We start from the raw sequence: 12,514 nt of genomic DNA, 5'->3' as shown, positions 1-12,514 counted from the left end.
TATAGTTCCCTGTGCTATACAGTAGGTCCTTGTTAGTTACCTATTTTTTATACAGTAGTTTGTATCTGTTAAGTCCAACCTCCTAATTTATCCCTTTCTCCCCGTTCCCGTTGAAGATGTTTATGCATAATTACCATTATTTACCAGCAAACAGAAAACACGGGCCCAGTGAACAGCTGCAGTTCCCCGATATTTTGCCCATTTCTTTTAAACCAGTTACAAAAACAAACAACAACATCAACTGCAAGGGCTCCGGATGCAGCTTGTGCTCCTCGGGGGGCTGATTCTTGGAAATAAGACAGGAAACAAGAAGGCTACGAGGTAGGAGGAAGGGAAAAGGCCAAGAGATGGCTGAGCCCAGGAAATGCCTCTGTCCCTGGGCCTGAAGCTGGTGGCCACACAGGGCTCTTGGACCCCATGGAGGCCATGCTGGTGAGACCTCCTTGCCACTGGACTCCTGTATCCTGTGCTCTAAGTGGGGCTTAACCCTTGGGCTCTGGACATCTCAAGGGCAGGGTCCTGCAACGCATGTTCAGAGTTGACAGTCATGAGTGTACATTACTGTAGCAACGAATAGAGAATGAATGAATGAGTGAGTAACGGGGGCTAACCCAGGCTTCTGGGTGTGGACGGGGTGAGGAGATGCTGGTATAACCACAAGCGCCTTCAGAAGGACAGACAGACAGGTCCCCAGCCTGACATCAATGTTTCTCTGCCCAGCACCTCCACTCCAGCCCTGCCCCATCTTTCTTCACAGCGCTCGGCACCCTCTGACCTACCGTATTCTAGTTGTTTGCTGTTTGTCTCCCCACTAAAAGGTAAGCCCCATGAAGGCGGGAATTTTCATTTGCTTGGGTCACTGCTGTTTCCCTAGCACCTAAAACAATGCCTGAGGGACTTCCCTGGTGGCACAGTGGTTAAGAATCCACCTACCAATGCAGGGGACACGGGTTCGAGCCTTGGTCACATGCTGCAGAGCAACTAAGCCCCTGCGCCACAACTACTGAAGCCCACGTGCCTAGAGCCTGTGCTCCGCAACAAGAGAAGCCACCGCAATGAGAAGCCCGCGCACCGCAACGAAGAGTAGCCTCTGCTCGCCGCAACTAGAGAAAGCCCGCGCGCAGCAACGAAGACCCAATGCAGCCATAAATAAATAAATTTATTTATTTAAAAAATAATTAAAAAAGAAAACAATGCCTGACATACAGAAAACCCTTGGCAGATTCTGTGGAAGGAGTGAAGGGCTATCTCTGTCTTCTTAGAATGGAGGGTCCCTGTGGACTTGTTTACAGAGCGCCCTCACCCTCTGCAGAACAACTGTTGATGGCAGCAACGGGCCAGAGCACGTCCAGGGCTCAGGGAAGAAAAAGCAAAGCAAGAGCTCCCATCAGCGCGCATCAGCTAGGAGGCCCGGCAGTGCCAGGAGGGCAGGGCGTGCTGGGGCATCGCTATTTACGGCGGCCTCGGCCACGCGTTCATACTCACATCGGGCCTGAAAAACATGTACTGGTGTTTCCCAGAAAGGAGATTTCCCTCGCCAATTTCCAGAATGCTTGAGTTGAGTGAGAAAATAACCACTGAAATGCTTTTCACCAACACAGGAGTTTGCTTTCAACTGAAGAAGTAGCTGACAATTCAAAGCAAGAGACCTGGCCTCGTAATACTTCAAGGTCTACACCCAAAACAAAGAAACAAACAAAAACCCAAAATACTGAGTCATTCTACCTCTGACGTGAAACGGGCACATGTTCTGTAACCAGTTATGTGATTAGCACTCTCCTGCTTTTGAAAGCAGCTCTGATTATATCAGTCCTGGATTCAACAACTTTCAGAGGCTCCCACTGCCTGGGGAATAAGCCCCAGCCCCTTAAGCCAGCACCCACAGGGCCCCCCACCCCGGCCTCTGACTGTTTAGTCCCACACTCCACTTGGCCCTGTCCTCAAGTCCAAGCTGCAGCCCAGCCAGTCTGCCCCACGGTTGCCTGCCATTACACCCCATCCTGTTTTTCATACGGGTCTCTCTCCCACTTGGATGTGAGCTCCTAAGGTCGGGAACAACATCTGTGTCACTCACACGTGCCCACATGCCCCCGCGGATGAAAAGTGGCACCTGCCATACCAGTAGATAAAGGATGTGGCAGCCACCGAGCCATCACATCACAGCCGCCCCGACGGTGCGCCCGGAGGGAACTCAGGACGGAAGCAGGACGCCCACCACCAAGCCCTCAGCCGCTGCAGCCACCCCCAACCCTATGCCCTGAGAGGACTCAGGATGGGGAAGCACAGGACGCTGGCCCCAGATAGCGGAGGTGCATATCCAAGGGATGATTTCTGTGAGCGCAGACTCTTGCATCTTCCCATGCATAGAAAAGCGCTGAATTCCTTAACTTTGAGATGTCTGGTTTTCTTTAATGAACAGTAATCTTCTGATGTTCCGACTACCTGGTCTTTGTTGCAAAAACTCCTGTATATCCTGGCTCCCCCCTTACCTCTTCGAAACAGTCCCTCAGAGCGATCTGAGAGGCTGTGTCCCGGGCTTAAGCCCTCAGAATGTCCACGGAATAAAACATAACCCTCAACTTTTAGGTTGTGCATTGTTTTCAGTCGACACCCCGACACACAGACATCAAGCCCACGCCTGTTCTACGGGCCCGGCCCCCGTGTGCCCTCCGTTCCGTCCTTAACAGAGGGATGGTGGCACTGCTGAAGGTCCAGTCTGATGGCTTCTCTGCCCCCCACTCCCACCGCCTGCCCACATTCGCACCAGAAGCCAACCTTCTCTGCATATGCGTGTAGGAGTCAGGGGGTCTGCTGCCACCTGCCCTTCCGCTCCTCTGCGGCTCTCCACCTGCTTTCTACCCCCCATCAGAGCTTCCCATGGGCCGTGCTCTCTCAGCCTCTGTGCCATTCCCATGCTACTCTGCCTGCCTGGGACTCAGCGCCTACAGGACCATCTGCTTGTCTTCCAAGAGACTGCTCCTCGGTCATTTCCTCTAAGAACGCTTTCCGTCTGTCCCAGGAGCCACGCACCTGGGCCCCTCCCTTGGGCCCCCTGCACACACCCTCACCTTGCCTGGCTATCTGACTCCCTTACCGGGGTGCGGGCTCCTTGAAGACAAGGACCAGCTATGCTTCCGTCCCTGAGAAGAGGTGCGATAACCACTTCCAGAAGGAGTGAGCTCCAGATGGTGACCGCTCTGCTCTGCTCCTGAGACTCTGGAAGTTTCAGCGGAGAGACCCCTCATGGAGCCCGCGTAAGTCTGTGCCGCTACGAATGCACAGCCGGCCCTCGGGGGATTGAAGACAAACGAGTGGCATCAAAACTGCCCCTTCTTGGCTCAGAACGTCTGCAGGCGTTTCTGAAACGGAATCAACTGGCTAGCTTCCAGAAGCCTGGAACTACAAAAGACCGAGGGAAACATCTGTCACCACTGTATCATTCGTTCACTTCTCTGGCAGCCGCAGGAGAGCAGAAGCTTCTAGTGTTTGCTCATGAAAAGAGGTCAGTACTGGGAGAAGTTCCTGGAAGGCCTTCTGACGAGCCGGCAAGTGCTCCACATCTGCTCTGGCTGATTCCTGCTGGCCGTGGCAGCCCTGGGATCCGAGACGCTGTCCTCCTGTCCCAGGGTCAGAGGGGCTGGGAGGCTGTGTGTCATCACACCTGCCCTTGACAGTCTCCCCAGGGCCATGAACCTGACACGGCCTCCCCCGTGTGCCTCCCTCTGGCGCCTGGCTTTGCACAGACTCCTGGGAGCTGAACCCCCTCTCAAGTCACGCCTACAGTTTCTGCAGCGCCCACACGCATCTCTGTGGCCAGAGTCCTCCTTGGGTCCTGGACACTACTGCTTCCTCAGGGCATCCCTGAGACTGGCTGTCAGTGAGAAACAGGGAAGGTGAGGGAAGGGTGTTGATGGTCTGAGGAAAGAGAAGAGCTCACTTTACTCCCTGAGGTCTGGGGTGGTGTCACTGGGGAGACCACAGGCTTGAGGCTGAAAACCCAGGACAGCTGGGCTTGAGAGGTTTTCACACGCACACTCTCATTCCTGACAATAGTGCCCCATCATCACCCCTGATCATTCCAGAATGCCCTGTGCAGCCAACAGACCTGCAAGCTGATTTCTGCAAGGTGTAACACCTGCATGACCCTGCAGGGGTTGGCCACTCCCTGTAAGACCCACCCCTGCAGTGTAAACAGGCCACCACGAGGCGGCCGATGAACTGACCAGCGGCTGCCTCGCACCCCGTGGAGAATATCACAATAGGGTTTCTGGCATTTTTATGGCATTTCACAGTGCACGTACGGGGTCTCATATGATCACACAACAACCTTTTGTGCTGGGCAGTGCGTGTGTCATCACCCTCCGTTTACAAATGAGCATCTGAGGCTCCCGGAGCTTAAAAGACTTGCCCATGGAGCCTCCCCTCCCTTGCAAGTGGCAGCGGAGTAGGACTCAAAACAGCCCTGGGGCCTGAAGCCAGTCACTCGTGGTACGGTGAGTCCTGCTTCCTACTTGCTTGGGCAGATCAGCAACCTTTTAAACACCGTGCAGCAGAGACTCAACAACTCCAGGGCCTTTACAGTCCAAGCCCAGCCCGTGGGTCAGCCGCATTAGCATCTCCTGGAATCTCCTTAGGAAAGCAGAGCCTCGGGTCCACACAGACCTACGGAATCATCGTCGGCTCTTCAACAAGATCTCGGAGACGCCTAGGGTTTGAGGAGCCCTGTGTGAGGCACCACCTGCTTTCCTCCCTGTGCTTTAGGTGACTCTTCTAGCTTCACGTTGGGGAAGTAGCCTCGGCGGGGAGGGCTCAGAGAAAAACTTCTACCTGATTGCTTCTTGAAAACCACAAGAAAAGCTGGCTTATTGGGCCAGCTTCCCTCTCTGAAAACGGTCTCTACCTTTTCCCTTTTCTCCCCAGCTCCCTGCTGCAACACTTTCACCCAAAGACACATCTCCTCAGTTGACTCTCCATCTTCTCCATTCACTTTGATACAAGCACAAACATGGAAGATGTGATTTCAGTTTGCCTTGACTTCTGGGATTCCTAAAGTCTGTTTAAAGAACTCCCAATTCGGTAGGGGATGAAAAGGTACAAATTACTGATACCAAGCAGGACCCTGTGGGGCTCCTGGGCACAAAAGCCTTTCTGTGTCCCCCCATTTGTTGATTACAGGAAATAGGCTTCATTCAGCCTCCAAGACCTTCCCTGAGTTCCAAGGGGCAGGTTCAGACCGTTGCAAATTAGGGAAGGGAGGGGATACACAGACAAGAGAGAAACAGTCAAGAAACAATAGGCAGCCTTGGGGCAGGGTCCGGGTTCCCCCTCAAGGGATACACAGAACAGTATCTTTGAGCTGTTTTGCAGACACTGAAACCCTCACCAGGTGGAAGAAGCTAACTGTTTGCTGCCCACAAGCACTAGACCCCAGACTGGTTGGAACCAGAAGGTTGATGATGCAGACTCCCGCTTACCTCGCCACCAACCAATCAGAAGAAGGTCCACGAGCTGATCACACCCTCTTTGAACCACTGCTATAAAACTCCTCACTACTCCCTCCAGGTCGGGACACACAGTATTGAGGGCATTAGCCCGCTGTGTCCCCCTTTGCCTGGCAAAGCAATAAAGCTCTTCTTTTCTACTTCACCCAAAATTCTGTCTCTGAGATTCAGTTCGGTGTTGGGGTACAGACGCCTGATTCGGCTTCACTACTAGGTATAAAACAAGCTACAAGGATATATGGTACGATACAGGGAATACAGCCAATATTTTACAATAACTATAAATGGAGCATAACCTTTAAAAGTGGTGGATCACTATATTGCATACCTGCAACTTACATAATACTGTACATCGACTATACTTCAATTTAAAAAAAAAACCCAGCCCCCCAAAAAAAGAACTCCCAGTTTGAGCTGTGACACAGTGACACATTTTTCTCTCCTTTTTTTGAGAAAGAATGCCCCTTCACTCCTCCAGTGGTGTGCATGGCTTAACCGACATACCCAAAAATTGGTTGCTAAATTAGCAGCTCTGTTTAGCCACAGGGAGAACACAGTTTACAATCAAAGATTTTTTTAAGTGGTGAGCTAAGCTTTATTACAGAAATTGGGCAAGGTTTGAACTGGCTTCTCTAATCAAGTGATGGTTTTGCCCCCTGCCCCCCACTGTTCTCCAGTTGACACACCAGTCACCATCCTCCTCTCATGATTCTTCCCAGATAATTTTTACAGGAAGACAATAAGCTTCCTTATCAAGGAAATCAAGGCAGTCAAGGTGTGATGTCTTTCTATGTTTAATCTGCTTCAATGACCTTTCATTTTTTCCTCCCTTGACCTTCTACCCAACTTCGTTGCTAAAAGAGCTTCCTTCCTTCCGCGTTGTTTTCAGCACAATTGGTTAATGGTGCCAGGCCTGCCCTAAGTGGCCAGCAATGCTAGTCTGGTCCCAAGGTGTCCCGTTGAGGATACATCTTTAGGGGAGTAGAGGGTCCTGCTCCTCAGGGGAGGCCCTCTTTGAGCTGCCATGTTTGAAGGGAGCAGCGAAAGACCATTTCATCTTCCCTCCAGTAATTCTCCATCAAGAAAGGGCACATGAGCTCACTTTATGAGAGGCAGCAGCAAAATATTCTACTCTGTTTCAAGAAAGGCAGACTCCTAATTACAAACTGAATACACTCAGGGCTCCTTTACTGTTAGATACATCATTTACCGAATACTTGCTTTTCTCTGGGACTAAAAGCAGGCCGTTATTTCTCCCTTGCCTTTGGGACAATCTGGGGCCCTGTCAACGTTCCTAAACCGATTTGTTTCAGCCTGCTTTCCGCTGCTGCTCAGAAGAGGTACAGCAAGTGTCTCTTGAGCAATTTCTGGCTGGTCCATGAAGCCACTGGTTTAAGTCAACGCTGGCAATGCCCCAGGCCTGGGCAACGGTTCCAGGCTCCAGGCTGCCATGTGCTTTGCTTTGAGAATCCCCTCTGAGTCCCTTCCAGCACGGGGACCTGTGACGCCGGTCTTGTGACTCAATCTGAGCTCCAGCAGTGCCTCTTCTTCTAGCATGAGCGCTCTGACTTACAACTTTTAAAGGAGCCGGTCCAAATTCCCTCTGAACACTACAGCTCCAAGTCTAACTTTACAGCGACAAAACAGTAGAATCTCAGAAAAAATTCTGATCGGAGTGTAACCTCCATTCCCAAACCTCCTTGCTCCTTGGACCCAATGACGTTTTTAGCTAGCTTGCAACTTCTAAGGGTAACTTTTCAGGATGCGGCTGAAGTCTGAAGCAGACGGTAAACGGGACGTGGTGATTGTATGCGGGGGGTGCTTGGTGGCGTGGCGGTAAAGTGGGGGAGAAGGCGGTACTGAAAGAGTAATACAGCCCTCAGCTTTCAAATTTGTTCCCACCTCTGGGGCTGACGAAAGATACATTCCCAGGGCCTATCTGGTTACCTTGGCCAGCATGCTTTCCCTGGGGTTTTTTTTTCTGAGTAGATCTGATTTGGGCCAACAGTGGGTCCTTGACGTAGCCACAGAAGACCTCAGCTTTGGGTGACCATGAGATCCAGGGACTGGCACAGATGGGACCCCGAGGCCAACACTGACCATCCGACCCCCAAGGAGGCTGGGGGAGCCCTGCTGTACGTTGTGGCAGAGGGCTGGTGTCAGGGTTTCTGTCCTCTTTTAAAGGGAGGTCATATCAATGAGGAAATACCGTGAGATCATATCAACGAGAAAATACAGTCAACAGAGCTCAAAGAGTACCTTGACTTTGACGACCCCATGGGTCTGCCAGATGTTCAGACCCATGCAACCACATAACCAAAGGAGGAAAAGGCTTGGGTTGGAGAGGAGAGGAGAAATCTTCACCACGAACATCGCATATCAACGAGAAAATACAGTCAACAGAGCTCAAAGAGTACCTTGACTTTGACGACCCCATGGGTCTGCCAGACGTTCAGACCCATGCAACCACATAACCAAAGGAGGAAAAGGCTTGGGTTGGAGAGGAGAGGAGAAATCTTCACCACGAACATCGCCATGTGGGAAGGTAAGTTACAGGAAGCAGCCGGGTCCCCTGGCTCCATGGACCTGTCCCCAGCCCAGTCTGAGGAGGGATAAAAGAGCTACAGGGTTTTCCCATTTCTACCCTTTCTGGGCACCTACCACAGCACACCTCCGGAAGATGCTGCCTTCTCCTGTCTACTATAAAGCAGTTCCTAGCGTTGAGGGGCTCGAGGCAGAGGAAAGGTGTTACCACTCTGAGGGGAGAGGATGCCGAGCCTGCAACCTCACTAAGACAGCAGGTGACACGGTGACTTCTCACCACGGTGCCCACTGGCCCCTCCCAGTGACCGCCACTAGGGCAGCCCGGTAGCATCAGCGATCGGGAGAGCAGCCCAGCGCCGGGCCGGCATCCTGGCATCCCGGAGCCACCTACCTGTATCTCTGCTTCACCGACTGTTTCTCTGCCGACTTGCAGACGTGGCCCGCGTAGTACAACGGGAAGAATAAAAAGTTCCAGTTGGTGGCAAACCACGTCAGGGTGAAGGGAGCATCGAACTTCCTGAAGGTCAGCTTGGCGAGCTGGGTGGCACCGGCCCAGGAGGAACACACGCACAGCACCACTGCCACGCCCCAGAAGATCTTCTTGAGCTGCGCCTGGGAACATCTCCAGCAGCGAGGGCTCGGTCTCCCGCCCGTGTCGGTCCCCACCGGCGCCTGGGCCTCTGCCGGGCCCGGGGGGTCCCGGGGGCGCTCCTCCCCTGGGGGAAGAGAGGGGCACGGTTAACCGGGGCCTCCACACGTCCACCGTGGCCAGGAGCAAGAGAGCAACCAACTGTCATTGTCATGGCCAGCCGCCCGGGGGAGGGAAGTGGAGATGGGGATAGGGGCGTGGACGCAGCTTCCTGAAACAAAACTTAAAGACATTTTCAGTGGTTTCCTTCTCCTCTAGAATCTTGACCCTCAAAAGATGGTGCATGGGCTGGCAGCATCAGGACCATCCCCAGCCTGTTGGCAATGGAGAATCTCAGGAACCCTGGCGTCAGGATCTTTACTTCGAGAGGTGCTCTCTGGGCCCATCTGGAGAAGTGGAAGCATTTCTCCAGAACCCACGGAGTGGCTCAAATAGTTCACCAAGTGTCAGCTCACACGGAGTGATGTGCTACCCGGCCTGGGCAGTGCTAGGGGCTGCAGGTTCCCCCCCTGAGGAGGTCATAGGTCTTGACCTCTAAAAGCTCCCAGGACATTGAGAGAAGCTCCTCCCCACCTGTTACTTAAGGGCAGGGATGCCAAGAGTCTCATCTTCTTTTGCACGGAGAGCCAAAAAAGATCTGTCTCTCTTATTTCTCTATTTGCTCTTACTGACTTCCAGCTGATGGCCGTCAGTCCCACTTTGAAGTGTTACTTAAAAACCACAGCCTCTGGCAGCTGGTGCTGTGCAAGGCCTCAGACGCTCCATCTGAGAATTGTGTGACTCCTGGAAACCAGGCTACAGGCCAGAGCACGGCTGTGCAGCAGCACTGTTCCCACAGACCATGAGAAGGGTGGAAAAGGCGTTATTTTCCACTGTTTGGTTTTCATTCATGATTGTGTGCAGGTCAGTCCTCTGGAAATTTAAACAGAGCTGTAACTTGTATCAGATGTGACCGTGGATGGATGTGAATTTCCAGGCGACAGCCTACTTGCCTTTTATATGTTCAGCCAGGCACTTAGCTGAATGAGGGCACACAGTATAGGGGTACAGGAGATGGGTACAAAACATAATGGCGTCAAATGTACTCTATGGATTTTGTTTAAACTTAGCAGTAACTTAAATAGCTCTAATACCATGAAACCAAGTTTTGTACATCATACTGTCTGAAATATAATCCTACGAGGAAAAAAATCCTGATTCAAGGTAGCCTATTATATAGGGATTAGCTAATCCTATCATTAATTGACAGGTCTGGTTTTATCTCTTTTTTTTTTTTTTTTTTTTTTTTTGGCCTCACCTCGTGGCTTGTGGGATCTTAGTTCCCCGCCCAGGGATCGAACCCGGCCTTTGGCAGTGAAAGCGCTGAGTCCCAACCACTAGACCACCAGGGAATTCCCTGGTTGTATCTCTTTTAGCCAAAGGTAGTCCTAAGCCTTCGTGGCTGGCCAAGGAGAGATAATGTCTTTACTGACCCAAAATCCTTGACCCCATCTGTACTGTGCTTCTTGACCTGCTTTATTAATATTTAATCTCCCTCTTCCTCTTTCTTTCCATGTGTGCATATACCTGAGTCAGAAAGCCCTTGGAAAACCAAGTGGCCGACCACCTCTGAACTTCCAACAAGTTGTCTGTTTCTGGCATGGGCTGCAGGGCAGGGAGAAGCAGAGGGGGCGAAAGCAAGGCAGATTCCTCCCCTTTTGTTTGATGCCCTCCCACCAGGACGTCTTGACTTTGTTCACAAGGAATCCCTACAACTTATGGCAAATTCATTTTCAGACAGAAGCATGCACGTTTCAATTTATACACTGGTTCTCTGACATTTGGGGTGAGTCTCTGCAACCCTTCACTACTGGGATAATTTTCAAGCAGTGTTGTGGGCTGGCAGATTCCTCGACTGCCAGCATCAACTATCAGAAAGTCCTACTGAAAAGATAATTACGGAGATGAAAAAAAAGTCCACCTAGACAGGCAATGCAGTTTCACGGTACTAACTGGCCATTTAAGAAGGGAGTCTGGAGGAGGTTGAAAACAATTCAGGCTCACAGCGTGTTTTTTCATCTAGTTTTGCATTACAGCAGATTAAGTTTTAAGTTTTAAAACTTAAAGGATGAAGCGGAGACTGATGCTATGTTGCTGTTACAATGAAAGAGGAAAATCATCAAATCATGTAAGATTGTCCTGTTCAAATGCTTTTACAGATTTGGGTAAAAGAAGTTATTCTCTAACTTTGTAAGCTCTCTGGCTTATTTGACCAGGGGAATACTGATAATACACAAACAAAATAAAGACATGTTGCGCTCTATTATTTAAAAATAAGATAGAACGATGTTTCCCAAAGTGTAACGCAGTTAACAGGTATGTAAGAATAAAAGGATCCCACAATCAGAAAAGCTTGGGAAACACCAGGTAAGTCAGACAGGTTCCTTTGCTGTAGGAGTATTCAGGGCTAATGGATGTGCTGGATTTCCAAAAGGCAGCTAGAGAATGTGTGCTTCCCATATTATCTAAATGTAACACCTGTGATAGGACTGGGGTCCCTTGGAACACACTTTGGGAAACACTGGACTAGACCCATAAAGAATCAGAGGTATCCAAACCTAATTCATTGCAAACTTTCCGTCTCCCCACACCGAGTCTCTTATAGTAATAATCACTTACCAATTTCAATATCCGCTCATTTCTAATAATTCTTTTAAACTAGACCTACTTCATGTGAACTAAAAATATTCTTTACAGAATCTTTAGAAAAGTACTGCATGGAATAAATAAAAAGCAATGCACCGTATACTAATCTTAGTACCCAGAGATATCGCTGGACATTTTGCTGCACTTTTCCCAGTCTTTTTGTATCTTTGCACGAAACACACACACACACACACACACACACACACACACACACACACACACAGCAAAACTGGGAGCATACTGTATTTTCGGCCAGCAGTCATTCACCCTGATGCGTAAGAGCATGGACTTTATAAATCTCACAGGGCTCTGTATAGTACGACGCATCCTAGGAGCGTTTCAATCCGCTAGGAGGTTGCCATGAAGTCTCCATCTGCCGTGTGTCAAGAACTCTGGGCGGTCAATAAATAAATATAAAACATGATTACGTCCTGCTCTTCAGGAACTTACAGTCTACCTGGGAGTGACACAATGGATCCATGAAAGAATTACAGAACAACTACAAATGGAGTGATTTGACTGTAACACAAATTCTGAAGACAGCGCAACCAGTGTGGGCTGTGATCACAGCAAGAAGGGCCGGAGAAAGCGGAAGCCTGGCCTGGGCCTTGCAGTATAGAAAGGCTGAGGAACAAGAGAAGCAAAGTTCAGGGCCAGGAACACGCCTGGTCTGCCCCAGGAGCGGTGAGGAAGGGGGTGAGATCTGAAATCCACCGTTTCCTTGGCCCACTGTGATGCTCAATCTTGCTTTGGTCAGACACGCAGTAGGAGAAGTGGCCAGGCTGGTGGAAGGGACTTCAGCAAGTTCAGATTTTGGAATTTACATTCTCTAGGAAGTAAATATACATTGTACATGCCCCAGTGTCCATAACAAACAGATAAAATTAGTTGAAGCATAGGTATAGAATGACATAATGAATTTGGTTAGCAGACGCGTTTATTCTCCGCGATTTGAAACGCAACAAATGCATCTCACCCTACCATTCTCAAGGTCATTTTCAACAAGCTGTCCAACTGATGCTCAGATTTCAGAGAGAAGGAATTACACCGGGGCCGGGGCGGGGGGCGGGGCGGAATATCCACTCTCAAAAGCCTCGCATATCTTCCCGTGCAAGAAACTTTGGTTTACTTTCTC

At 50.4% G+C, this 12,514-nt stretch overlaps 1 protein-coding gene across 2 annotated transcripts in view; it reads right to left on the bottom strand.

The window, feature by feature from the left end:
- The window catches only part of SLC35F3 (solute carrier family 35 member F3), a 289,574-nt gene that overhangs the window by 74,078 nt on the left and 202,982 nt on the right, over nt 1-12,514 (bottom strand). For both annotated transcript variants that reach the window (XM_027094036.1, XM_027094037.1), the window contains one exon: nt 8,437-8,761. In XM_027094036.1, the coding sequence (XP_026949837.1) occupies nt 8,437-8,761 (325 nt within the window). The remainder of the gene's footprint in view (nt 1-8,436; nt 8,762-12,514) is intronic.

The sequence above is a fragment of the Aethalodelphis obliquidens genome, unplaced genomic scaffold, assembly GCF_003676395.1.
Source record: "Aethalodelphis obliquidens isolate GAN/ISIS:26980383/991018 unplaced genomic scaffold, ASM367639v1 scaffold87, whole genome shotgun sequence".
NCBI classification, from domain to species: domain Eukaryota; kingdom Metazoa; phylum Chordata; class Mammalia; order Artiodactyla; family Delphinidae; genus Aethalodelphis; species Aethalodelphis obliquidens.
This window is presented reverse-complemented; position numbering and strand designations above follow the sequence as displayed.